Raw genomic sequence first — 24,137 nt, forward strand, 5'->3', positions numbered from 1 at the left:
AATCCTAATCCATAAGAAAGGGGACGCCAAAGACTTGAAAAATTATAGACCGATCAGCTTACTGTCCGTTGCCTACAAAGTATTTACTAAGGTAATTGCAAATAGAATCAGGAACACCTTAGACTTCTGTCAACCAAAGGATCAGGCAGGATTCCGTAAAGGCTACTCAACAATAGACCATATTCACACTATCAATCAAGTGATAGAGAAATGTGCAGAATATAAGCAACCGTTATATATAGCTTTCATTGATTATGAGAAAGCGTTTGATTCAGTCGAAACCTCAGCAGTCATGGAGGCATTACGGAATCAGGGTGTAGATGAGCCATGTGTAAAAATACTGGAAGATATCTATAGCGGCTCCACAGCCACCGTAGTCCTCCATAAAGCAAGCAACAAAATCCCAATAAAGAAAGGCGTCAGGCAGGGAGATACGATATCTCCAATGCTATTCACAGCGTGTTTACAGGAGGTATTCAGAGACCTGGATTGGGAAGAATTGGGGATAAAAGTTAATGGAGAATACCTTAGTAACTTGCGATTCGCTGATGATATTGCCTTGCTTAGTAACTCAGGGGACCAATTGCAATGCATGCTCACTGACTTGGAGAGGCAAAGCAGAAGAGTGGGTCTAAAAATTAATATGCAGAAAACTAAAGTAATGCTTAACAGTCTCGGGAGAGAACAGGAATTTACAATAGGCAGCGAGGCACTGGAAGTCGTAAGGGAATACATCTACTTAGGGCAGGTAGTGACGGCGGATCCGGATCATGAGACGGAAATAATCAGAAGAATAAGAATGGGCTGGGGTGCGTTTGGCAGGCATTCCCAAATCATGAACAGCAGGTTGCCATTATCCCTCAAGAGAAAAGTATATAATAGCTGTGTCTTACCAGTACTCACCTACGGGGCATAAACCTGGAGGCTTACGAAAAGGGTTCTACTCAAATTGAGGACGACACAACGAGCTATGGAAAGAAGAATGATAGGTGTAACGTTAAGGGATAAGAAAAGAGCAGATTGGGTGAGGGAACAAACGCGAGTTAATGACATCTTAGTTGAAATCAAGAAAAGGAAATGGGCATGGGCAGGACATGTAATGAGGAGGGAAGATAACCGATGGTCATTAAGGGTTACGGACTGGATCCCAAGGGAAGGGAAGCGTAGCAGGGGGCGGCAGAAAGTTAGGTGGGCGGATGAGATTAAGAAGTTTGCAGGGACGGCATGGCCACAATTAGTACGTGACCGGGGTTGTTGGAGAAATATGGGAGAGGCCTTTGCCCTGCAGTGGGCGTAACCAGGCTGATGATGATGATGATGATGATGATGATGATGACTGTGGGGAGGGCCGAACAGGGCGTGATGGCGAGAGTGAAGGCGGACGGGCGAGTACAGGTGGAGGTGCAAGCGGGCAAGGGTATGGCGGAAGCAATGACCAAGGCGCGGGAAGTAATTGGGGTCAGCAAGGAGAGCGACAGCTTGGTCATTATGCATTCTGGGCTCAATGACGTGCTTAAGGGGAGAAGCCAGGACCTTGAGAGGCACATTGAGACTGGGCTGAGTAAGCTTAGAGAGGCCTCCGGGAGGGTGCATGTGACCATATGCACTATCCCAGAGGTCATGGGCCAGGCTTACCAGGTAGAAAGGAGGGTGGTTGAGGCCAATCGGGTCATTAGGAGTCTGAGCGGACGACTCGGGTACAGCGTGATGGAGGTCAACAGGGACGTGTACGGAACCGGCTTCCGGCCTTTTGTGCAGGATGGCATTCACTACAGTGGTGCCACTGGCAAAAGGATAGGGGGCAGGATGGGTCGCCAGGCAACAGCTTTTTTAGGGGGACCCAGAGCCCTGAAAGAAGCAGTGTAGGCGTGGACGATTCGAGGCAGGAGCCACAAACACGCAAACATCGGTACTGTAGGAGAGGTGACAGGAATAAGCGCAAGAGCCAAATTAAGTCAGACATAGGGTTCATTAACATGCAAGGTGGCAGAAATAGGCTAAAATGGGAGGAAATCGAAGAACAACTAAGGCAGGAGAACTTAATGGTTTATGGGTTTGTAGAGACACATCTTAGGGACATGGAACAACCGCCCTGTAACCCTGATTATGCATGGGAATACTGCAACAGAGTGCAGGGTAGCAGAAAGGGTGGGGGAATTGGAGCATTCATTCATAAAAATACAAATTGGCAAAGGGTCAAACAGGAATGCAAGGAGCATTTATGGCTAGAAGGAAAAGTAGCAGGGGCGAAAACACTTCTGGGCTTTGTATACCTTTGGACAGGATCAAATGCTAAAGAGGAAAACAAAAAAATGTTGGACTGTATAGCAGCGGACATCAATGAGCTAGGAAAAGGATGTGAAGTAATTGTATTAGGAGACATGAATGCGCATGTTGAAGATATGGATGGGTACACAGACTCCACAGGTAACATGCTGCTGGATATGTGTGAGAAGCTTAACTTAGTTGTCTGTAACTCTACTGAAAAGTGTGACGGGATCACAACATGGGAGGTAGGGGGTCGACACTTGACAATAGATTATGCGTTGATGTCACATAGGATGTACGATAGATTAGGAGCCATGATTATAGATGAACAGGGCTCCAGAAGTATAGGTAGCGACCACAAACGTATCACGTTGAGTTTTAAGAGGGAAACTAAAGCACGAACGACGCGCGAGTAAACGCCAGACGTGATTTTTTACTCAGAAGACGAAGTGGAAATAGCGGCCAAACAAATTGAAGAGGAAATATCAGAGAGTACTGAAACTGATTGGACTTACCCAAAGTTAATGAGACTATTTGAGCGTGAGCTAGGTAAGGCGCGAGTCAGGAAAACAAGGCAAGGGATACGAAAACTCAAGAGCTGGTGGGATGAAGAGGTTAAGAAGGCCATAAAGAAACGTCAGGAAGCCTCCAGGGAACACAGGTATTCCAAAAGTAAGGGAGAACCTGAAGCAGAAGTAGAGAGGAAATGGGTAAACTACATAAAATGCAAAAGGGAAGCATCTTATTTGATCAACGAGAAAATCAAGACAAAAGGGTCCCAATGGCTGTCAAAAATAAGCAATAAAAAAGATAAACAGGCAGCTAGAAAATTCTGGCAACATCTGAACTCCTTGGGTAATAGGACAAGCCTAGAGCAGAGGTATATAGTAACAGCTCAAGGTACTCGGTTAGAAGGAGAGGCGGCAATGGAGCATATAGGAACCATGATGAGGGAAAAGTTTACAAAACAGACAAATGGTACATGCAGTACGTCGGAGAGGGATAGCCCGGTCAACCCACTGCTTTCGCTTGGACAAAAAGAGTGGGAAAGGGCGGAGAAGAGGGTACCAAGTAGCACATCGGCAGGCCCCGATGGTATTCCAATTATGTTAATAAAGAAATTGGGCCCGAAATCTAAGAAAGCATTGAGGGAGGTGGTGAGCAAAATGCTAGTGGATGGTAAAATACCTGACGAATGGAGGCTAAGTAGGATGAGAATGATATATAAGGAAAAGGGGGACAAAGCTGACATAAATAACTACCGGCATATAACAGTGACGTCAGTGGTTTACAGGGTGGTTATGCAGATTATAAAGGACAGACTGCAGGCATGGGTAGAGAACGAGGGGGTACTTGGAGAGCTACAAAATGGGTTCCGAAAGCATAGGAGGCTAGAAGACAATCTGTTCTCGCTAACATAGTGCATTGAAATAGCTGAAAAGGAACACAGACCCCTATGGCTGGCTTTTTTGGACATCAAGGGAGCCTATGACAGTGTACTTCAAGAGGGCTTGTGGGGCATTCTGGAAACTTTAGGAGTGCAAGATGGAGTAACCAATTTCTTAAAAGATATCTATAAAGGTAACCGGGTGATTATACAATGGGAAAAGCAGGTTTCGGAGCCTGTAATGATTCGGCGGGGGCTTAGGCAGGGGTGCCCATTGTCACCTCTGATGTTTATGCTGTACCTACAAGGTCTAGAGGCCAAAATACAGCAAAGTGGACTCGGCTTCAACCTATCATTTCTCAAGCAAGGAAAATTGATTGAACAGTCATTACCAGGACTGATGTACGCGGATGATATTGTATTAATGGCTGACAGTGCAGAAGATCTGCAGGAATTAATGGACATATGTGGTACAGAAGGAGACAGGTTAGGCTTGGAGTTTAGCAAAAAAAAAATCAGCAGTCATGACTTTTAATGATAACAGTTGCGGCGAGCATAAGATACAGGAGGCCACGCTGGAGATAGTCGATAAATACAAGTACCTTGGGGTGTGGATAAATAATGGCATTGAGTATCTGACAGAGTACGAAAAATATCTAACGACTAAAGGTAACAGAAGTGCAGCGATTATGAAGAGTAGGGCACTGTGGAACTACAATAGGTACGAGGTAGTACGAGGGATATGGAAGGGGGTAATGGTACCAGGCCTGACTTTTGCCAATGCAGTTCTATGTATTAGAACAGAGACCCGGCAACAGTTGGAAATTAGGCAACGTGGTGTGGGTAGGCTCGCTCTGGGAGCACATGGCAAGACACCAAATCTTGGAGTGCAGGGGGATCTGGGATGGTCTTCTTTCGAGGGCAGGGAGGCTAGTAGCAAGATAGCATTTGAGGAGCGATTGAGAAAAATGGGGGAAATTCGGAGGGCTAGGAAGGTTTTCAGTTACTTATACACGAGGAATGTTGACACGAGGTGGAGGAAGCGAACTAGAAAATTGACAAGCAAATACTTGGGAAGTAGCGGGGGAACAAGTAAGGAATCATCTGTCAAGAAAAAGGTTAAGGAGGCAGAGAGGGGTATGTGGAGTACAGAAATGCAAACCAAATCGGCATTGGAGACATACAGGACGTTTAAGCAAGAAATAGCCAAAGAAAATATTTACGATAACTCTAAGGGAAGCTCATTGTTGTTCGAAGCCAGGACAGGTGTACTGAGGACTAAAACGTACCGAGCCAGATACCAGGAGATAGATTTGGTGTGCGAGGCGTGTAGAGAGGAGGAGGAAACGGCGGAACACCTGATACTTGCTTGTAAACAACTTCACCCTGCAGTTGAATCTAACGGGGAACTATTCAAAGCCTTGGGTTTTAAAGACAGTGAAAGTAGAATAGACTTTGAACAGGTAGAAATAACTAAACGGAGGCTATCTGATTGGTGGACAATATCAACGCAAAAGTAAAGGAGTAAATACATAGGTATGCATGCATATAGAACCATTAAAGGCTAGGTGGCGCGCGCCGCCGCCGCCCGATTCAAAGGGTTGAGCCACAATCATCCATCCATCCATCCATCTCTAGGAACGCCCAGCATCGCGCTATAGTGCCTAGAATATACTGCTAGTGTGTCGTACGGAGCGCTCTATCAATGGGAGAGGGTGGCATCGCGCGCGCTGCCTTCCAACTTTGGCCGCGAGAGGCGCTGCTCGTCGTTAAGTTGCCTTTATGCCGTCGCTGCCGGGCATGCCGCAGTCGCTGCAGTTGCATTGGTCGTGCGCGGTGTGTATTATAGTATTTTAGTCGGATCTGCGCTTTTTCCTGCGTTTTTCTCCGTCCTGTTCCGTGTGAGGGAAGACCACAGCGACTAATGATGCTAAACTCGAAGCATAAAGGCCGGGAAAAAACGTGTTTCGCGCCGCTCTGTCGGAGTGGCTACCGGTCGAATCCGGACAAAGCTTCCATGTTCGGTGTGCCCTCGGACCCAACACGGCTTGCGGAGTGGGAGCGGCTGATCAGAAGACAGGACCGCAAGTTGACTCCAACGTGTGTTGTCTGCAAAAAACATTTTGAAGACCGCTATATCGAAAGAACGTTCAAAGTGACAGTGAACGGTGTTGTCAACGAGCTCGCCCGAGACAGACCACGTCTCATGCCCGACGCAATGCCAACACTATTCGACAACTATCCGAAATACCTTCTGCCTAAGAAGACATCGAAACGAAAAGTAAGGAACTTGTGTGACCAACCTGCCGCTAAATGGCAAAAGCGCAGTGCCGGTGCAGGCGTTAGCGATGGAGCGTCAAGCACGCTCGACGATGTCTCCGACGAGCCACCAGCAACAGAAGAGCCGTGTGAGAACTCATGCCCGCAGCAGCAGATGGGTTGTATTGCTGTTAAAGATCACCATCGGTCGACTCAATTTGTATTCCTGAAACCTGGGCCAAGCTATCTGAAGCACCTGCTGGCTCTGTAGCCTACGCACGTTATCGAGCGGAAAAAAATAACTTTGCCACTTTGTATATAGAAAGAATGCTAACATTTGGAAGCTTGATGCCTGTAAGTAGCTCTGTGGTCGCTACAGTGTATTTTCTTGGAAAAGAACATAGCAAGCACGTGCTTACAACAAAAGTTGAAGCTGAAGAACTAATTAGGCGCAGTGCATTGGAGGTTCTTTGTGGCGGATGTGGCCTGAAACCTGATTCAGCAAAGCACATATCATTCATGGGGAAGTATTTTGCAGAAAAGTGTCGCTTGACCGCCGAGTCTGAAGGGGAGAGCTGTGCTCAATGCAAATACCAGCGGAGACTTACCCAGAACAAGCTGCGCAGAAAGAGGAAGCAAGCATGCAGTCAGCCAAACAAAAGCAGTAACATTTCTCGTGCTCTGCAAAGAGCGATGAGAAAACTGGCAGGTGCGCAGCAGCAAGTGGCTCTAATGAAGGCGCAGAATGAGACGCTAAGTGAGTCTGCAGTCGAAGCTAAAATTAAGTCCCTTCCCCAAAAGCAGCAACTCGCTGTAAGGACTTGTTTTCATGCTGCTCGACGGAGGCCTGTGAAGGGAATGGCATATGACGACAACTGGGTTATCGAATGCATCTTGACGAGAATGCGAAGCCCAAAATTGTATGAGCACCTGCGGAGAGAGAAGATATTTGTTTTGCCCGGACGAACTTGCCTGCAGAAATACCTGCAGCAGTTTAAAGGTGGATTTGGACTAAATCCAAATATCTTCAGCGTTTTAAAGGAGAAGACAAAGCACATGGATGCCTTTAGCTGTCGCGGCGGCCTGCTGATTGATGAAATTTCTTGAAGCATGAAAGCAGTGCAGTTTTTCCATATATTGTGAGTATGGTGTAATTTCATGGCCATGAGCCGTTTGTGTGTGCGGGTGCATGTTTCTGAATTCGCGTTGACGAGCGACTCGTTTAGATCTCGTCTGTCAGAGCGGCCCCGTGGCGCCACTTGTGTCCAGTTCTGAGCGGGGTTTGCGTGTGCTTCGTTCCATGCCCTTTCGTTTTGTTTGATAATAAAATTGTAGACCAGGTAAATCTTTATCAACCAGCCGCAAATGATTTATTTTCACTTAATCAACAATGATTCCAGTGTAATGTCTCATTTGACGAAGACTTTTAGCTAAATAATGTCAAAATTTCGCTTGTTTTTGTTGCTGTGTATTTTTTATCTGTTTTTACTGTATTCCATATTTGTAAATAAGAATCAATTATACGATCACCATTTTCTTTTGTTCCGTTACAAAGGGAAGCGCAAGCTCATACACACCTGCGTAAGTATTTATGTATTAAGCAAGCTAGCTGTGACTTGCAAATAAAATACACCAATAGTGTGTCCTTTTCCAACTGCTTGTGTTGATCGTCACATGCGATCTTTGAAGACGGAAGCCGTGGTAGGAAAGAGCGATAGTGCCCTGCTTTTGTCTTTTACCTATATGCGACGCCATTCCGGGTTAGATGTTCTGCTCGCCATTGACAATGGGGGCCACTACTCGGTCTTTCCACCTGCACAGAGCTGGCTGAGCGCTCACTCAGCATGAAGGTGTATACGATATCCTTCACCCGCGATCGCGATGCCTGATCGCAATCGACTGGCCCCTAGTCGAATAAAATCTCGATCAGAATTAAGTTTCCATGTAGCAACAATGAGTCCGGACCATACTCGATCGTTCTATCACAACAACGTAATGCGGCCAACGCATCAAATTTCGTTGCTTATTTCAAGTTGGGCACCTCGCTGAACATTAGCCGGTCAATATGACTTCTGCTTAAGTCCTCTCGCGGTTCACCACAAAGAATAAACGAATAGAAATTTAGCAAACTGGACCTGGTTGTACGTGTCAAACGTTTCGCCGAGCGCTGTTTCAGTCCAGAATTTTTTCCGGATAATACCAGGGTGGTAAGATTGTCTCCAGCCAGTAGAGTTTTTAAGCAAAAACTGCTCTCAAAGCCTTCAGAGACAGGCTCTCGCAGTGAAAAGCGCAGCGCACCAATGTCAGAGTTGCCGCACCTACGCTGCCTCGGCAGCGAACGAGGCGTGGTGGATGGATGGATGGATGGATGGATGGAAGGTAGGAGCGTCCCCTTTGAAACGGGGCGACGGCAGTTGCCACCATGCTCAGATTTTTATTTTGCCTTTTATTTTTATCTGTGTTGTGTGTTATTGAATTTCTCGATTTTCTTTAAATACGTCTTCCTACCCTTTTAACCTTATGTCACCTCTCTGCTTTTGAGCCACCAATCCTCCAATCGCCTTTTGCTAATTTTCACCGCATATTTATTTACATGACTATCATCTCTGAACCCTAGGGTCTCAGGAAGGGTGACTGTGGCCGCATCGACATCGAGATTGATACCATCACATTCTAGTATGAGGTGTTCCATCGTTTCTACATATTTACCACACACAGTACATGTGTCTTCTTCTTCGTTAAATTTCTTTTCATAGCTCCGCGTTCTAAGACATCCTAATCTAGCTTCAAAGAGTAGGGCACTGCCTCTTGAGTTATCATAAAACGCTTCCTTCCTGATCTGCTGTTTCCAGTATCGATATAGTTCTACACTATGCTTCTTTTCCATTGAATTTATCCAATTTTTACCTTCCGCATTTTTAACCTGTCGTTTAATGCTCTGTCCTTTTTCGTCCTCGTGTCTGGCATACTTACTGGTTAGCTTCCTAGTTCTTTTCCGCCATTGTGAGTCAACGCTCTTTCTGTATAGGTATTTAAACACCTTAGCTGCCCACCTGTTATCATCCAATTTCCTCAGACGTTTTTCGTACAGGATTTTACTCTGAGCTTCCCGTGCTTCGAATGATGCCCAGCCCATATCTCCCTGTACTGCTTCGTTTGTGGTTTTCTCGTGGGCACCTAGTGCTAACCTTCCCACAGTTCTCTGATTTACTTCTAGTCTCGACTGAACCTCTGCCCTTAAACACAGGACCGCATTCCCGAAAGTAAGCCCCGGCACCATTACTCCCTTCCAAATGCCTCTCAGTACCTCATACCTGTTGTAACCCCACAATGCCTTATGTTTCATTATCCCGGCATCTCTTCGCCCTTTTGCTATTAGAGACTGTTCGTGCTTTTCCGTGTACATCTGCCCTTTGTTTATCCATACCCCGAGATACTTGTATTCGGCCACTCGGGGTATTTCGTGGCCTTGTATTGTAAGCTCCTGATCAGTTGTATCGTTGAAAAACATCCCACCGGACTTAGCTGCACTAAAACTGAAACCTAAACTGTCTCCTTCGTCCCCACAGTAATTAACTAGAGTTTGCAAATCTTCCTGGCTATCTGCTAACAGTACAATATCGTCCGCATACATTAAACCCAGTAGTCGTTGCTCAACAACCTTTTCGCCTAATCTGTATGACAGATTATACCCTAGATTGCTTCGTTGTAACCTTCTTTCCATGCTTATCATATAAAGCATGAACAGCAGCGGTGATAGAGGACAACCTTGCCTTAATCCTTTGTGAACCTCGACAGTTGTCTTACTCTGTCACACCTTAGTGAGTGGCAGCGCCACCCCGCGGTGGCTGCGGGAAGGCATTGCCTCGGCGGCCACGCGAGCGCGCGCCCTCGGCACACTAGCAAGTATATTCTAGGCACTATAGTCGCGCCAGGGCTCTACAAGCCGCCACCATACCGGTTGACCCAGCGGTGGTTGGGACGGCCCTGTTCCGCCCTTCTGGCCCGGGAGGGGCCTTCGAGCGAGGATCCCGCCTTGCTATTGCCGCTGTGCTCTCTGCGCTACCAGGGGTGTCCGCGGTCCGGGTTAACACAAGAAGAAACATCGTGGCCGCGGACGCGACCTCGCAGGCCTGCCTGGAGGTCGCGTCCCCTGCTCCCCTGAGCCACCCGCTCGCCACCACCGAGCTCCGAGGCATTCCCGTTGCTGCTCGTCCACCAGCTGTCCGTGGAAACAGCACAGGCTTTATACACGGCATTGACGACGAGACTATACCGACGCAGAGATGGCTGGTGCGATCGAGTCCAGTGTCCCTATCCTGTCTGCGACCTGCTCCGGCAACAAGGCGATGCTCCGCTTTAGCAGCCCGGTCCCTCCCGAGCATGTGTCCATATACAAGCTCCAGTTCCGGGTGAGGCCTGGAAGACCGCGTCCACTGCAGTGCCAGCAATGTGGCCGCTATGGGCACGTGGCTGCAACCTGCGACAGACCTACCAGCTGCCTGCACTGTGGGAGGTCGCACGAGCGAGGAGAAAGCTGCCCAAATGCCGCCCACTGCAATAATTGTGGTGGCAATCACCCTGCTAATACTCCTGCCTGTCCCAGGTGGCAGGAAGAACGTAGGGTGGCAGCCATCATGGCGACCGCCCCTACTCCCCTCTCTCGTCGTGCCGTCCAGGCCTCTGTGCGGGAGGAGGCACAGCAGGCGAAGACCTCCACGCAAGTCTCGTATGCACAGGCCCTAACCGGCCGCACACGAATTTACCAGTCGGCGATGCTCCCTCCTGGCCAGCCACCCAAAGCAGCCCCACGGACCCTCCGAGCCGGACCACCTGTAGCCACCACCACAACCACGGAGGCACCAGCCACACCACCACCGCAGGCCTGTCCAGATCCCCGCGACCAGCTGATCGCTAGCCTGCAGCTCACGCTGAAGGCCATCGGAGAGATGCTGCCTGCTGATAGCCCACTCCGAGCCTTCTGCCTCCAGGCGGGAGGCGTGCCATTCACCCAACACCAGCATGGCTAGCATCTCATCGAGGTCCCGCCGCCGCCGCCCGAGGGTGCTCCAGTGGAATGTAAACTCGCTGCAGCGACGGCACGGCGAGCTGTGTGAGTACCTCTTGCAGTGCGACTTCGACGTCCTCGCACTGCAGGAGGTATACGCCGTGGCCGAGAACCTACGGCTCCCCGGCTACACTGGCTACTCGGGCGCCACCACCTGTGCCACACGTAGTTGCACTGCAGCACCCTGCCTAGATGGAGCCCACAAGACAGTGAAGCCACGCACGGCAATCTACGTCCGCAGCACCCTGGCGCATGCTGTTCTACCTGTTACTGACATCGCGGGTGGCTGCCTGGAGTCGTGCCGTCACCGTACGCCTTGGCAGCCAGGACACCGCTGTGGCGAGCATCTACATTCGTCCAGGAAAGCCGTGGGATCCTTCCAGCCTCGTCCAGCTGGCTGTTCGCCTCGGTGGCCATGCAGTCCTGTGCGGTGACTTCAACGCACACCACACGGATTGGGGTAGCTGCAGCTGCACCCGCCGAGGCAAGGACCTCACAGACGCCATCAGCCGAGCTGGCCTGCTGATCTTGAACACTGGGGAGCCTACCTCTGGGAGCACGGCCATCGACCTCTCCCTCACCACCGAGCAGTGCTCCTACTCCTGGGCCACAACTCCGGACACATGGGGGTCTGACCACTTCCCTATCGTGATCAGCCCCGTGTCTGGGAGAAGGCCTAGGTCAAGAACTTACCACGTCAGACTGGTCCCTGTTCCGGAAGCACTGCAGCAATTTGGACGATGGCCGTGACTTCCTCAGCGCCATCGCGAATTGTGCTCAGGCTGCCACCGTTCAGTGCTCTGCCCAACCAGATACCCCCGCTCCGGACCTCCACCTGCTCAACCTTCGCGCCTCCAGGCGCCGTATGGAGCGCAGAGCAATCCGGACGGGCAAGGCAGAGCATTGGACCGAGTACAGACGCGCGGATGTCCGCTGCAGACGCCAGGCCCGGCGCAGGAGAAGCCAGAGCTGGAGGAGCCTCTGCTCTGCCATCGAGGACAGGTCCAGGGGACCCCTGGCTTGGAGACTGCTCAAATTTCTCACCGGCAGGAGAACACTCCTACAACCTGTCCTCGCCGCTGCCATCACGCTGGGCATCAGCAAAGAGGCCCTTGCGGAGCTCCTCGCCGACCAGTTCGCGCCGGCTGTACCACGCACTGCAGCCATCCTGCCGGTAGGACAGCCTTCCTTCAGCCTGCCTAGCTGCTTGCACAACCATCACCCAGGGTGGACGTCGAGCCAGATTACTGCTATCTGCCAGGACCCACTGACGCTGCACGAGCTCCAAGTGCCCTGAAGAGGGGGAAGCGCCGCAGTGCACCAGGAGCCGACGGAGTGACGACGGAAATGCTCCGCAACCTGGCCGCTAGCGAGCAGCAGTGCCTGCTCGACTGCTACAACGACATCTGGAGGTCAGGGCAGGTGCCGGAGCAATGGCGCACAGCCATCGTGGCCCCCATCCTGAAGGCCGGAAAGCCGGCTGGAAACGTGAGATCCTACCGGCCGGTCTCCCTCACTTCCGCCTCCTGTAAGGTGATGGAGGCCATTTCTTTGGTCCGACTGGACTGGGTGGCCCGTGCCCGTGGCTTCCTGGCCGACGAGCAGACAGGGTTCCGGCGGCGCCGATGCACCGCGGACTCCATCGCGGATGTGGTCTCCACGCTGGAAGAGGCCAAGGCCTGCGGTGACGCCGTGCTCCTGGTGCCTATCGACATCAAGGGGGCCTTCGACGGCCTGCCCCACCCAGTCGTTCAGCAGGCCCTGGACCTACTTGGCATCAACGGGAATCTGCGGCGGTTCATCTCGTGTCAACGCACCCTCAGGGTACGAATGGGCCGATCGAAGAGCTCCCCTCGGCCGGTGGCAGCGGGCGTCCCACAAGGGTCAGTGGTGAGCCCTTTCCTGTTCAACCTGGCCCTGGCCCGGCTTCCTGCTGCCCTGCCGATCGACCCCGACTATCCGGTGAGTGCCTCCACCTACGCGGACGACATCGCCCTGTGGGTGCAAAGCCCACCACACAACCACCGCAGCGCGCTCAGCCCTGCAAAGAGCTCTCGACACCGCTGCTGCTTACCTGAGCAGCATTGGCCTTGCCATCTCGGCAAGGAAAACGGAGGCCATGCTGCTCCACCCAAGGGCAGCCGCCCGCCGCACAGCACCCCGGCTGCACCTGGAAGGCGTCCAGTTACCCTGGAGCACTGCAGTGACGTACCTGGGGCTGCGCATTGATCACCGACTGTCCTGGCTGCCTGCTGTCAAGACCCTGCATGTCCAGGTCCTCCGGGTCCGCAAGGCAGTCTCCCAGCTTCTTGCCCGAGGACAGGGCTGTACCACTGGTGGGCACTACGGCTGTACGATGCAGCAGCCACCTCACGCCTGCGGTATGCCCTCCCACTCGTGGCACTACCACCAGCCCGTCTCAAGAAGCTGGAGCTGCAGCATCGGGCCGCGATTAGGCTCTGCCTGGGCGCTCCCCGCAGCTCCCAAGTCGCTGCAACCTTGTCCGAGGCGGGAGCATGGCCCCTGTCACTCCTCCTCCTACAGCAGGGGCTACGCCATGTTGACCGCCTCCACCATGACCAGACGGCAGTGCCCTGCTCTCCCGACTGCGCTCGCGGTCCCACTCACAGATGGGCAGACTCTGTGGGCTGTACGAAGAGGTGATTGGGAGGCCTCCAGCGAACAACGCACAACTGCCTCCTCCCCAGAGACCACCTATACCCATCTCCACAGAGCTGGCCGGCGTTTTCAAACGGCGCTCCCCAACTTGTGCCCTTCAACAGACGGCTGCTTCCCTCCTGCATGAGGACCACGGAGGAAACCTGCACATCTACGTTGACGGCTCGGTGATGCCGGACACAGGCTCGTCGACTGCGGCCTGCGTGGTGCCCGCTTTGCGGAAGAACAAGCAGTGCCGCCTCCCCAACCATGCGACGTCAACAGCGGCAGAAGTAGCAGGCCTTCACCTGGCTGTGGACTTACTCGCAGAGGAGCTGCCCGTGACCCCAGTGACCATCTACTGCGACTCCAAGGCGGCACTTCTCAGCCTGCAGAGGCCACAAAGGGCCAGCCTCGGGGTTGCCCTGCTCTCGACAAGGCTGATGGCGCTCCAGGAGGCGGGCTGCTCAGTATCCCTGTACTGGCTTCCAGCCTACGTAGGGATACCGGGCAACGAGGAAGCAGATGCACTGGCAAAGCGTGCCCACCACTGCGTGGTCCCGCCCAGCCTGGCAGTAACAGCCAATGATTTCACAAGCCACAGGCTTCGGCGCCATCTGCTGGCCTACCATCCGGACAAGCATATGTCCTTGGGCCGCCCTCCGCGACCACTGCCGCAGCGCGGCCTCGCACGCGCTGCGGAAGTGGTCGCTCCCTCCTTCCTTCGCTACCTCCTACCTTCTGCGACTGAGGATTGGCTGCTGTTGGACGGTGCTCGCCGCCACCGGCACGGCCTCATCGCCTCTCCAGCCTGTGCCTCCTGTGGGGAGCCCGAGACCCTGGAGCACCTCCTTCTGGCCTGCCCTGCCTACCTGCAGCAGCGTGACCGTCTCCTGCAGGAGTTCCGACGCCTGGGACTTCCTTCTACACGACAGGAAGACATCCTCTTCCCTGGTCGTAGCGACCTACCAGCCCTCCTGAGTGTCGTCGAGTACCTCGACTCGTCGGGGCTCTCTGCGAGACTCTAGGATTTTCTGCAAAGACGGATAGCCTCACGGCTATCCAAACCACTCTAGGCTACTCAAACTACCCCAATCATCTGGCTCCTGCTGGATCTCCGCCCCCTGGCCTTTCACCAGACCACCACTCCTACCGGACCCACTGGGCCCTTCCTGCCGGACTGCTCAGCCGCTGCCATGGCGACACTTTAACCCTCTACTCTCCTATCTCCTTTGCTCCCACTACCCACCCCCACCCCCGTTGACGCTGAGCCGTGCTCCCGCAAGGGCTGCAGAAAACAGCGTTAACCTTTCCTTACCTCTTCAAGAACCACTTCTCTCTATCAGTGTGCAGCGTGGTGTTATTGCGATGGCAACAAGCATGAGATGCCACTACAGTGCCGCTTTCAAGCGAAAAGTTGCGATAGCCGCAGAGGCATTGTCAAACCTTTAAGCCGGGCGGGACTTTGGCGTTGACGAGAAAAACGTCCATCATTGGAGGGGACCACGACAGTAGCTTTTTGCGTGTGCCGCAACGAGGATGGCATTTAGCGGACCAAAGAAAGGCCGTCACCATGAAGTGGAGACAGTTTTGGTCGACTTTGTTCGGACGCAGAGAGCAGCTGCCAAGCTTCCAGTGACAACAGAAGTGCTCCAAGCGAAAGCTAGGGAACTTTAGCGAGCTAGGGAGCTAGAGGCCTAACGCCAAAGGATTTCAAAGTCAGCCGGGGCTGGCTTCAGAAATTCATGAAGCACTTCAGCTTCAGCCTCCGACATTGCACTTCAATCACCCAGAAGCTGCCAAGCGATTTCGAAGAAAAGCTGATAGCTTTTCAGCGCTACGTGCTGCGAAAGAGAGAAGCGGCAGGCTACAACCTTGGGCAAATCGGCAACGCTGACCAGACGGCTGTGTATTTTGATATGCCAGTGGCGTACACCGTGAATGAAAAGGGTGCCAAGGAGGTGAAGGTGCGCTCTGCAGGCTACGAGAAGCAGCGCGCGACTGTGATGCTGTGCTGCACAGCTGATGGACATAAACTCCCTCCTTATATGATATTTGAAAGGAAGACACTGCCTGCTCGAGAAACTTTCCCACGAAATGTCATTGTGCAGGCAAATGAGAATGGGTGGATGACGGGTGCGACGGTGGAAGAGTGGGTTAAGATTGTGTGGTGACGGTGTCCAAGCGCCCTTTTGACAAAGAACTGCCTAATTGTCATCGAATCTTACTGTGGGCACTTGACCGACAACGTGAAGGCTGCATTTGCCCAAGCGAACACGGACCTCGCTGTCATACTGGGCGGCATGATGGGCCAGTTGCAGCCACTTGATGTCTGCATCAACAAAACATTTCAAGGATCGTTTACGGAAATATTACACGGACTGGTTGACTGACGAAGACCACATACTAACAGTAAGCCACATAAAATGTGCATCGCTATTGCAGCTGGTGGGCTGGGTAGCTGTAGCGTGTAACAACATCCCAGGTACTTTGATTGTGCGCGCCTTTAAAAAGTGCAGCATATCTAATGCGCTTGACGGTACCTAAGCTAGTGCATTGTTTGAAGATGACAGGGACAAAGAACACAGCGACGAGTCTAGCAGCGACGACGACGTTGAATAAGCTCTGCACGTTCAGATTCAATAACTGCTGTTAGCATTTTGTGAACGCTGTCCTCGCTTTTTTTGTTCGGCCTACATTTGAGGTAATATATTTTTTTTTGTTGGCTTCGGACTTTAGGGGGTTGGCTTAAAATCGGGGTCGGCCTAGATACAAGTAAATACGGTATTTTTAGTGTTAGCCATGCTAACATTCATGTCGCGCTCATTTCCAAATCTCACAAACTCAATTGTCCTGTTATACAAACCTCTAATACCATATGCAATTTTAACGAGAAATCGTGGTATCACTTGGTACTAACCAAAGGAAAATCCAGCACTGAGGACAATTTCATTGATTCCTGCTTCAAACTAACACAACTGACCTTTTCCCCTACACGTCAAAATGATTTTCAGATGTTCTGAATTCTTTCCTTACTACTTATCCCAAACCTTTCACATAGTCCTGATGGCTCACTATGCAAAACAAGGGATGAGAAATTGAGAAATGAATGAGGACTTTCTTCCAACTAAATGTTACTGGACAACAGTAGGCTTATACAAGGGGAAACTGAGAAAAAATGTACAGAGCTTTTAGACCATGACACATGCGCTAAGTAACATATGTGGGAAGGAATCTGAACGACAACATCACCCAGACACATGGTGAACATCTAACTCTCTAGACCGCACCGGATATGAAAGTTCTTCATTGGAGAGGCCTGTTGGCGCTTGCTGCCATTGGTGCCACTTTTTTGGACCCCATTTTGGAAACTGTTTGTGCACCTAAGGCGTTCCACACTTCAAAGCTAAGCTTTCATCGCACCTGCACCAATTGAGAATTATAATCAGGTGTCGTCGACTGCAACATTCCATACACATTTCACATTAAAAAGTTCTGACAAAACCCAACTCATGATGAATATCAACGTTAATGTGATTAGCACTGAAGCAATGTAGTGACACACCATATTGCCAATGCCGAAACGTGCATGCAGCCAGGCTTGTCTCTCACATTGCACCCACTGTGCCATCTAGCTGCACTGCCACAATGTCTGCATGTGGCGTAAGCTCAATTTAGCTAACACCAAAGAAGTTTTAAATAATTGGAAACACCGTGGAACGCACCCAATTGCTCTGAGAAAACTTCGTCATAGTGACCAACCTCATTTTAGCAGACTTCATGACGTTGACTGCCTCTGGCCAGCTTGAAAGCCTTCATTTAGCTCCTTCCAACCAGTGCAGAATACGCTCGCTTCATGACAAACAGCGGTGGCTGATGCTCAGTGTTGTACACCTGCTACCAGCTTTCCCATGACAAGTTTCGTGTCACCGGAAAAACTTTTCAGCCACACACTCGACGGAAAAAGCTCAGTGAACTTGCCCTGGTTAATGGTTGAAACACTGACACCGTTATCCAACTCCATATTGAGCAGCATGCCATTGACTACCACTTTAATGTGCATTGGCTGTGAGTTGGGCGTTCAAAGCCTCCAAAAGTAGTAAACTTCGTGCTCCTCATGTGACCGGCAGGTCGGCTGTGTACACGACTGTATCTGCTCTGGGCGTTTCTTCCTCCAGACTGAACAAAACTCTAGACATGTGCCCTATCCGGCCACAGTTATGACAAATGGTGCTTTGGTGCCTGTACTGACATGCAAGATGGCCTCCCCCCAACAACAAGAACAGCAGCCACTGTCATTTTGCCTGAATGCCACAGTGTTCGCTTGCTCTGCCTGGAGCCTAAGCTTGTTGACAGTTTATTGAGAAGGGATATTTATGTGCAGCCTCCATAGCTATGAAGGTGTCCTTCTGTGTTTTGAAGTTTGAATCTCGTCTTCAACAGATGAGTTTGCATGGGGACATTGATGCCACTAACAATCTGATCACGCAACATACACTCTCGAAATGTTGCGAAATTGCAGTCTTTGGCCAAGTTCTTCAGCGACGCAGTTTAGTCACTACAGTCTCCCCATCTTTTTGGTGCCTCGAGAAAAACTCGAAACTCGCTTCCACTTCTAACAAGTGAGGGGCACAGTGCTTGCCTAGTACAGTGAAGATTTCAGTCAGTCCTGTTTGGGTGAGCTTGGCTGACGCCAGAAGGCTACGAAGCAGAGAGTAAGACTGAGGACCGCAGCATGTCATAAACACAGCTGTCTGCTTATCACTTGGAATGTTGTTCACGGTAAAGTACGGTTTGAAGTACTCATGGTATTCCACCCACTCACATGTACGCAGGCCAAACGTGTCCAGCTTCTTGTTGACAGGCAGGGTGGCATTTTATGTACTCCGTTGGCCCACCTCGTTAGTCATCCTTATTGCTACTCGCAATAACTGTGCAGTCCTGAGACATGCCAGCCAACGGACTGACAAGAACGCATAAAGTTGGGCAGGTTTCATGCTAACAAGTCAGATCATGTGTGCTGTATTCTCTTGAAACTGTGACTTATCACATAATGCTTGAGCATTTGTCTCATGGTTCAAGAGGACACATTGTCCAGATTGCCTTGCATCCAGTTGAAGGTGCAAGAAAGATGGCGTGTAGATTGTGCATGTGCTGACAAGCAAGCTGAGGAAAGAACTAGCAACCTGAAAGGAACTTTCATTGCTAAAAAGTATCCCGAAGTGGTTTACAAGATTCCCTGTGCAGATTGTGAATCAACCTAGATTGGAGAAATGGGAAACTTCCAAAGGCAACTACAACAACATAAAAATGACATCAAAACCACATGGCTTCAAATGCCATCGCGTAGCACATTTAAAACATACATCACGTGATACACTTTAGCAGGGAAAAAGTTTGGGCGTGTTGGTGGGATACATACAGACTGGGATACATAGCGCGAAAAATGACACAGGGACAAGCAGAACACAGGACGAGCGCTCGTCCTGTGTTCTGCTTGTCCCTGTGTCATTTTTTACGCTATGTATCCCAGTCATCATGTGATAAACTGGATCGACTGGGACGACGAAAATATCATCAGAGAAAGGAGCTTAACAGCAAGACTGTGTCTGGAATCGCTGGTTATGCAAATGACAGACAACATGCTCAACAGTTCACAAGGCAATTTGGACACTGTGTGTACTGTTGAACCCTGGCACGAGGGCTCAAACATATATAAATGAACATTGTAATGATTGGCTTATAGTAAACAAGGAATATGCACAGATTCCAAAATTTCAAGCTTTGTCTGTTGTTTACATTGGTCAGTGACCTGTTATACTAATGATGGTTTGACCTGACGAGATGGTGTTCTGTCAAACCCTTGCTTATTACTATAGACCGCACCTGGTACGAGACCAAAGCAGTGGTTCTTTTAAAGTTGTCAACAGGTTATCAAATGTGGTGTTCTAACTTCTGAACCATGCTGTTATTCTGATAATGACTGAAGGCAGCCCTCCCTGACCTAACTTGCAAGTGCATGCAATACCTTGGGGGCCATCTTTCGGGCAGCCTCGGGTCGTAGGCAGAAGCTGCGTAGCCGCTTGACCAGCTGCCGCCAAGTGTTGTAGCGACAGCATGCTGCAAGTGACAACAGGGATTGTTCCAGTGAGAATTATTTGTAGGTGCAGGTATCGATGCACTACACACTAAAAACAGCTAACCCTATGGAACAACCATGTTATCTCTGGCGTGATGCAGCCTCTAGATAAAGCAAGCTGAGAGACCCTGCTTTAAGTACTATACTCTGACCCAATACTACAAGATTACAATTTTTTTTTTTTTTTGCAGCTTGAGCTTTTTTAGACACATTTTACTGCAGGTTGTAAGTCTTGCACAGCTCTTGCCTTGATACTTCTCTGATTATGTAAGACCACAAGAGGACCTTTTTGTTGACTGTTGGTTCTGCTTCAACAGACTAATCCTAAGCAAACATAACTCAAGGTAGACTGCTACTACAAGCTGTCCATCATGTTATGGCCATAATATTTCCAAACTGCATTTGAAGCAAACAACAGCATTACAGTATGCAGGGCAAAAGTTGCAATGTGGGTACAAGTGCATCAAGAAACCATATTCTGAGCGTTGATTTGCCAGAGCTTCGAGCAATGCTTGCTATTGATTAAAAACAATACAAAGGTTTGGGGTTGCATACCCGCATTAAGATGCCAGGACTATGCAGCCTGCATTGCAGTGGCTGGCATACACTAATGAAGTCAACACCATTCGCCACAGTGGATGCACCAAATCACAGGCTCTTGCTGCCACATGTATGATGTGCAACCCACAGTGCAGCAGCAAAGCAACTGTGACTGACTTCAATGTTTCGTGACCTGTAATATCAAGCACCCAGCTACATTTTCTAATATCCAACAAATGCAACTGTTGTAACTGCCAGTCCCTGATGAGACTGGCAGTATTGAAAATAAATAAATAAACATAGTATTACAACACGAAACCCATGTTCTTATGAAATAATAATTTAGAAACATTTCTGAGATAAGTAGAGCTTTGAGATACAACAAAGTGTCAGAACAAAGGATCTGCACCTTATCCTTGGCAAGTGTATATTAGTTCAGGAACACATTCATTTGGGCTAGATAGTGCATACTTGAATGAGGAAGGAACAGCGTCAACTAAGACGGTCATGAGAGGGAGAACGGCGCTTGTCCTGTATTGTATCAGACGCGCATGCGCTTTATGCAGGTGCCTTGGCCAGCATGTTGTCTGTAACACGTGGCTGTTATCATGCAGCCGCCGGTACACTATATATGTTGGGAAGCAATCCCGAATAAACGTTCTTCTTCTGGTTGCTTTCACGCTGCGTGTTCATTGTTGGACGCCGGAACATGGTGTCAGAAGTGGGATGGCCCTCACGTATGCAGTAACACGCTGGTAGAAGAGGCGTCGCTGTGCAAGGGCACGATGGATTTAGTGAAGCCACCGCAGCCGCTGGTGCTGTCCGGTAGCACCGCGAAGAACTGGAGCCTCTTCAAGCAGCGGTTCGAGCTGTTCCTACAGGCTACGGAGCCGCCGAAAGAACCACGGACGCAGGGAGCTAAGACCGCACTGCTACTCACCGTGGCCGGAGAGGACGCCCTAGAGGTATTTAACAATTTTTTGTTTTCGGAGAACGAAAACAAGGAAGATTATGAAAGAGTTGCTAAGAAGTTTGAGGAGTACTGCCAGCAGCAGCAGAACGAAGTGTACGAACGGTATGTCTTCCGCTCAAGAACGCAAGTTGAGGGCGAACCTTTCGAACATTTTTCACGGGACTTGAAGAGACTTGCACGAAGTTGCAATTTTGGAAGCCTAAGTGACTCCATGGTCAGGGACCAGATTGTCTTTGGAACAAAGAATGCGAAGTTGTGTGAAAAGATGCTGAAAGTTAAGGACCTTACGTTACTGAAGGCGGAGGAAATTTGCAAAGCTGAAGAGGTATGCGCCGAGCAAAACAATGTATGGGCTCAAGTGGAGAAGCAAGTAGCACAAATAAAAACGCGCCAGCAAGGCAAATGTTCAGCTTGTGAACAACCTGTAGAAGGTTCGGAGCATGACGAGGCTCAACGAGAACAGGAAGTGGCTCAGATCAAAGCACGCAGGCAGTTCAAGTGTTCTAAGTGTAACCGCGTCCATGAACGTGGCAGATGCCCAGCATTCGGCAAAACATGCTTTCGGTGCCGTGGCGTTGGCCACTACTCAGCCTGTTGCAGAAAAGGTTCTCAAGTGAGCGAAGTACGTGACGAGCAGGAAGAATTCGAAATCCTCGACGTCAGCACAGGCAACAAAGCCGATTGGGTCGTCCAAACGAGAGTGGCTTCCCAACTAGTGTCTCTGAAAGTAGACACAGGCTCGCAAGCGAATTTGTTGGCTTACTACGTTTTTGAAAGACTTAAAGTGAGGTCTGCTTTAAGAGCAAGCCCCTCCGTCTTCCGCTCGTACACCGGCGACGTTATAAAGCATATCGGGGTCGCTACGCTACAAGTGGCTGTGAACGACCGAAGTGGGCATTTCGACTTCTTCATTTTAAAGAAGAGCAGCCAGGCCATACTTGGGCTGTCTGCAAGCGAAGCGTTAGGACTAGTGTATCGTTCTGTCGACGCTGTGCACACGAACAGCACTGACCAACTGGTCAAGGAATGTCCCGAGCTGTTTCAAGGCATTGGCTGTCTAGCACGCCAGTACCACATGGTTCTGCGGGAGGATGCAACACCGGTAGTCCAGCCGGTGCGACGGGTGCCCTTGGCGTTGCTCGAACCACTGCGAGAAGAGCTGGATCGGATGGAACGTGCTGGAATCATGGCCAAAGTCAGCGAACCGACGGACTGGGTGAGCCCGTTTGTTGCAGCACGCAAAAAGGATGGGAAACTGCGCATATGCACTGACCCGAGGCGAATTAACGAGTGCCTAAAGCGAGAGCATTATCAAATGCCGCGACGAGAAGACATTGAGGCTGAGCTTGCCAGTGCCGCTTTTTTCTCTCGCATCGACGCGTACTCGGGCTTTTATCAAATCCCCTTAGATGAGGCTACGTCAAAGGTGTGCACAATCGGAACGCCTTTTGGACGCTACCGTTTCTTGAGACTTCCCTTCGGCATTGCTTCGGCGCCTGAAGTTTTCCAGAGAACTATGAATGAAATATTCGACCAGGCTTCAGGGGTGCGAATCTATATCGATGACATACTGATATGGGGGAGCACAAGGGAAGAGCACGATACTCGCCTCCACACAGTCTTGCAACTAGCTGAAAAGGCCGGCCTAACGCTCAACGGGGGGAAATGCAAATTCGGTCTGACCGAAATTGACTTCTTGGGTGATGTCATAAACAAAGACGGAATAAGACCTAACCCCTCAATGATCGCACCATTATGTGAAATGCCTCAGCCAAAGGACAAAGCCGGCGTTCACAGAATGCTCGGGGTCGTGAACTATTTCGAAAAATACATACCGCATCTGGCGGAAAGGACGACGCTCCTACGAAGCCTCATTAAAAAAAGACACCGTTTTTTAATGGTCCGAAAACCACTCCAAAGAATGGCAAGCTGTCTGCGACACATTGAGCAGTCCACCTTTGCTAGCCATTTTCGATCCTGCTAGGGAGACGAAGGTCGTTGCAGGTGCTTCCAAAAATGGGATTGGTGCTGCCCTTCTTCAGAATTATGGTGGTAGTTGGCGGCCGGTCGCCTATGCATCTCGCACAATGACTGAGGCTGAACAAAGATACGCGCAAATAGAGAAAGAAACGATGTCCATTACTTTCGGTTGTGAGAAATTTCTTCATTTCGTTTACGGCCGCAAGTTTGTAATTGAGACCAACCACAGACCACTGTTAGCAATTGCTTTGAAAGCCATTGGCGACATGCCACCACGACTGCAACGGTTCTTTCTGCACTTGCTAAGGTACGATTATGTTCTTCACTTTGTCCCAGGCAAACAACTGTTCCTGGCCGATATGTTATCAAGATCATCGTCGGCCGTTCCAAACGACAAAGATGACTTCACTGATGACGTTGATGTCCATGCAGTGAGCGTGACGTCGGAGCTGGTAAGCAAGAAGATGTTTGATCGACTGGCAGAAGCGACGGCCGCTGACCCAGACTTGCAGACAGCGTTGCGGCAGCTAAGGAATGGAGAAGAAATTGAAGGGTGGATGAAACAATTGGGTCCTGAGTTATCAGAAGACAAGGGCATTGTTATGAAGGGGATCAAAGTCGTTATCCCGAAGGCTATGAGAGCTGAAATACTCGGTCGCATTCATGAAGGTCTCTTAGGCATAAATAAGTGCAAAGCGAGAGCCCGTCACTTGGTTTTTTGGCTGCGACTGAATACGGACATTGAAAACATGGTCAAGACCTGTTCTGTTTGTCAAAAATACGCGTACAAACAACAAACCGAACCAGTGGTGCTTAGGCCGATCCCAGACCATGCCTGGTACAGGGTAGGTGTTGACATTTTTAT

General features: G+C 50.2%; 1 protein-coding gene across 11 annotated transcripts in view; it reads right to left on the minus strand.

Annotated features, from left to right (window-relative positions):
* The window catches only part of LOC142573299 (tRNA-queuosine alpha-mannosyltransferase), a 308,316-nt gene that overhangs the window by 41,844 nt on the left and 242,335 nt on the right, over nucleotides 1-24,137 (minus strand). For 9 of the 11 annotated variants that reach the window (XM_075682953.1, XM_075682951.1, XM_075682950.1 and 6 more), the window contains one exon: nucleotides 19,669-19,760. The exons of the other annotated variants lie outside the window; for them this stretch is intronic. In XM_075682953.1, coding sequence (XP_075539068.1) covers nucleotides 19,669-19,760 — 92 coding nt within the window. The remainder of the gene's footprint in view (nucleotides 1-19,668; nucleotides 19,761-24,137) is intronic. 11 annotated transcript variants of the gene reach the window in all.

Source organism: Dermacentor variabilis, chromosome 2 (assembly GCF_050947875.1).
Source record: "Dermacentor variabilis isolate Ectoservices chromosome 2, ASM5094787v1, whole genome shotgun sequence".
NCBI classification, from domain to species: Eukaryota; Metazoa; Arthropoda; class Arachnida; order Ixodida; family Ixodidae; genus Dermacentor; species Dermacentor variabilis.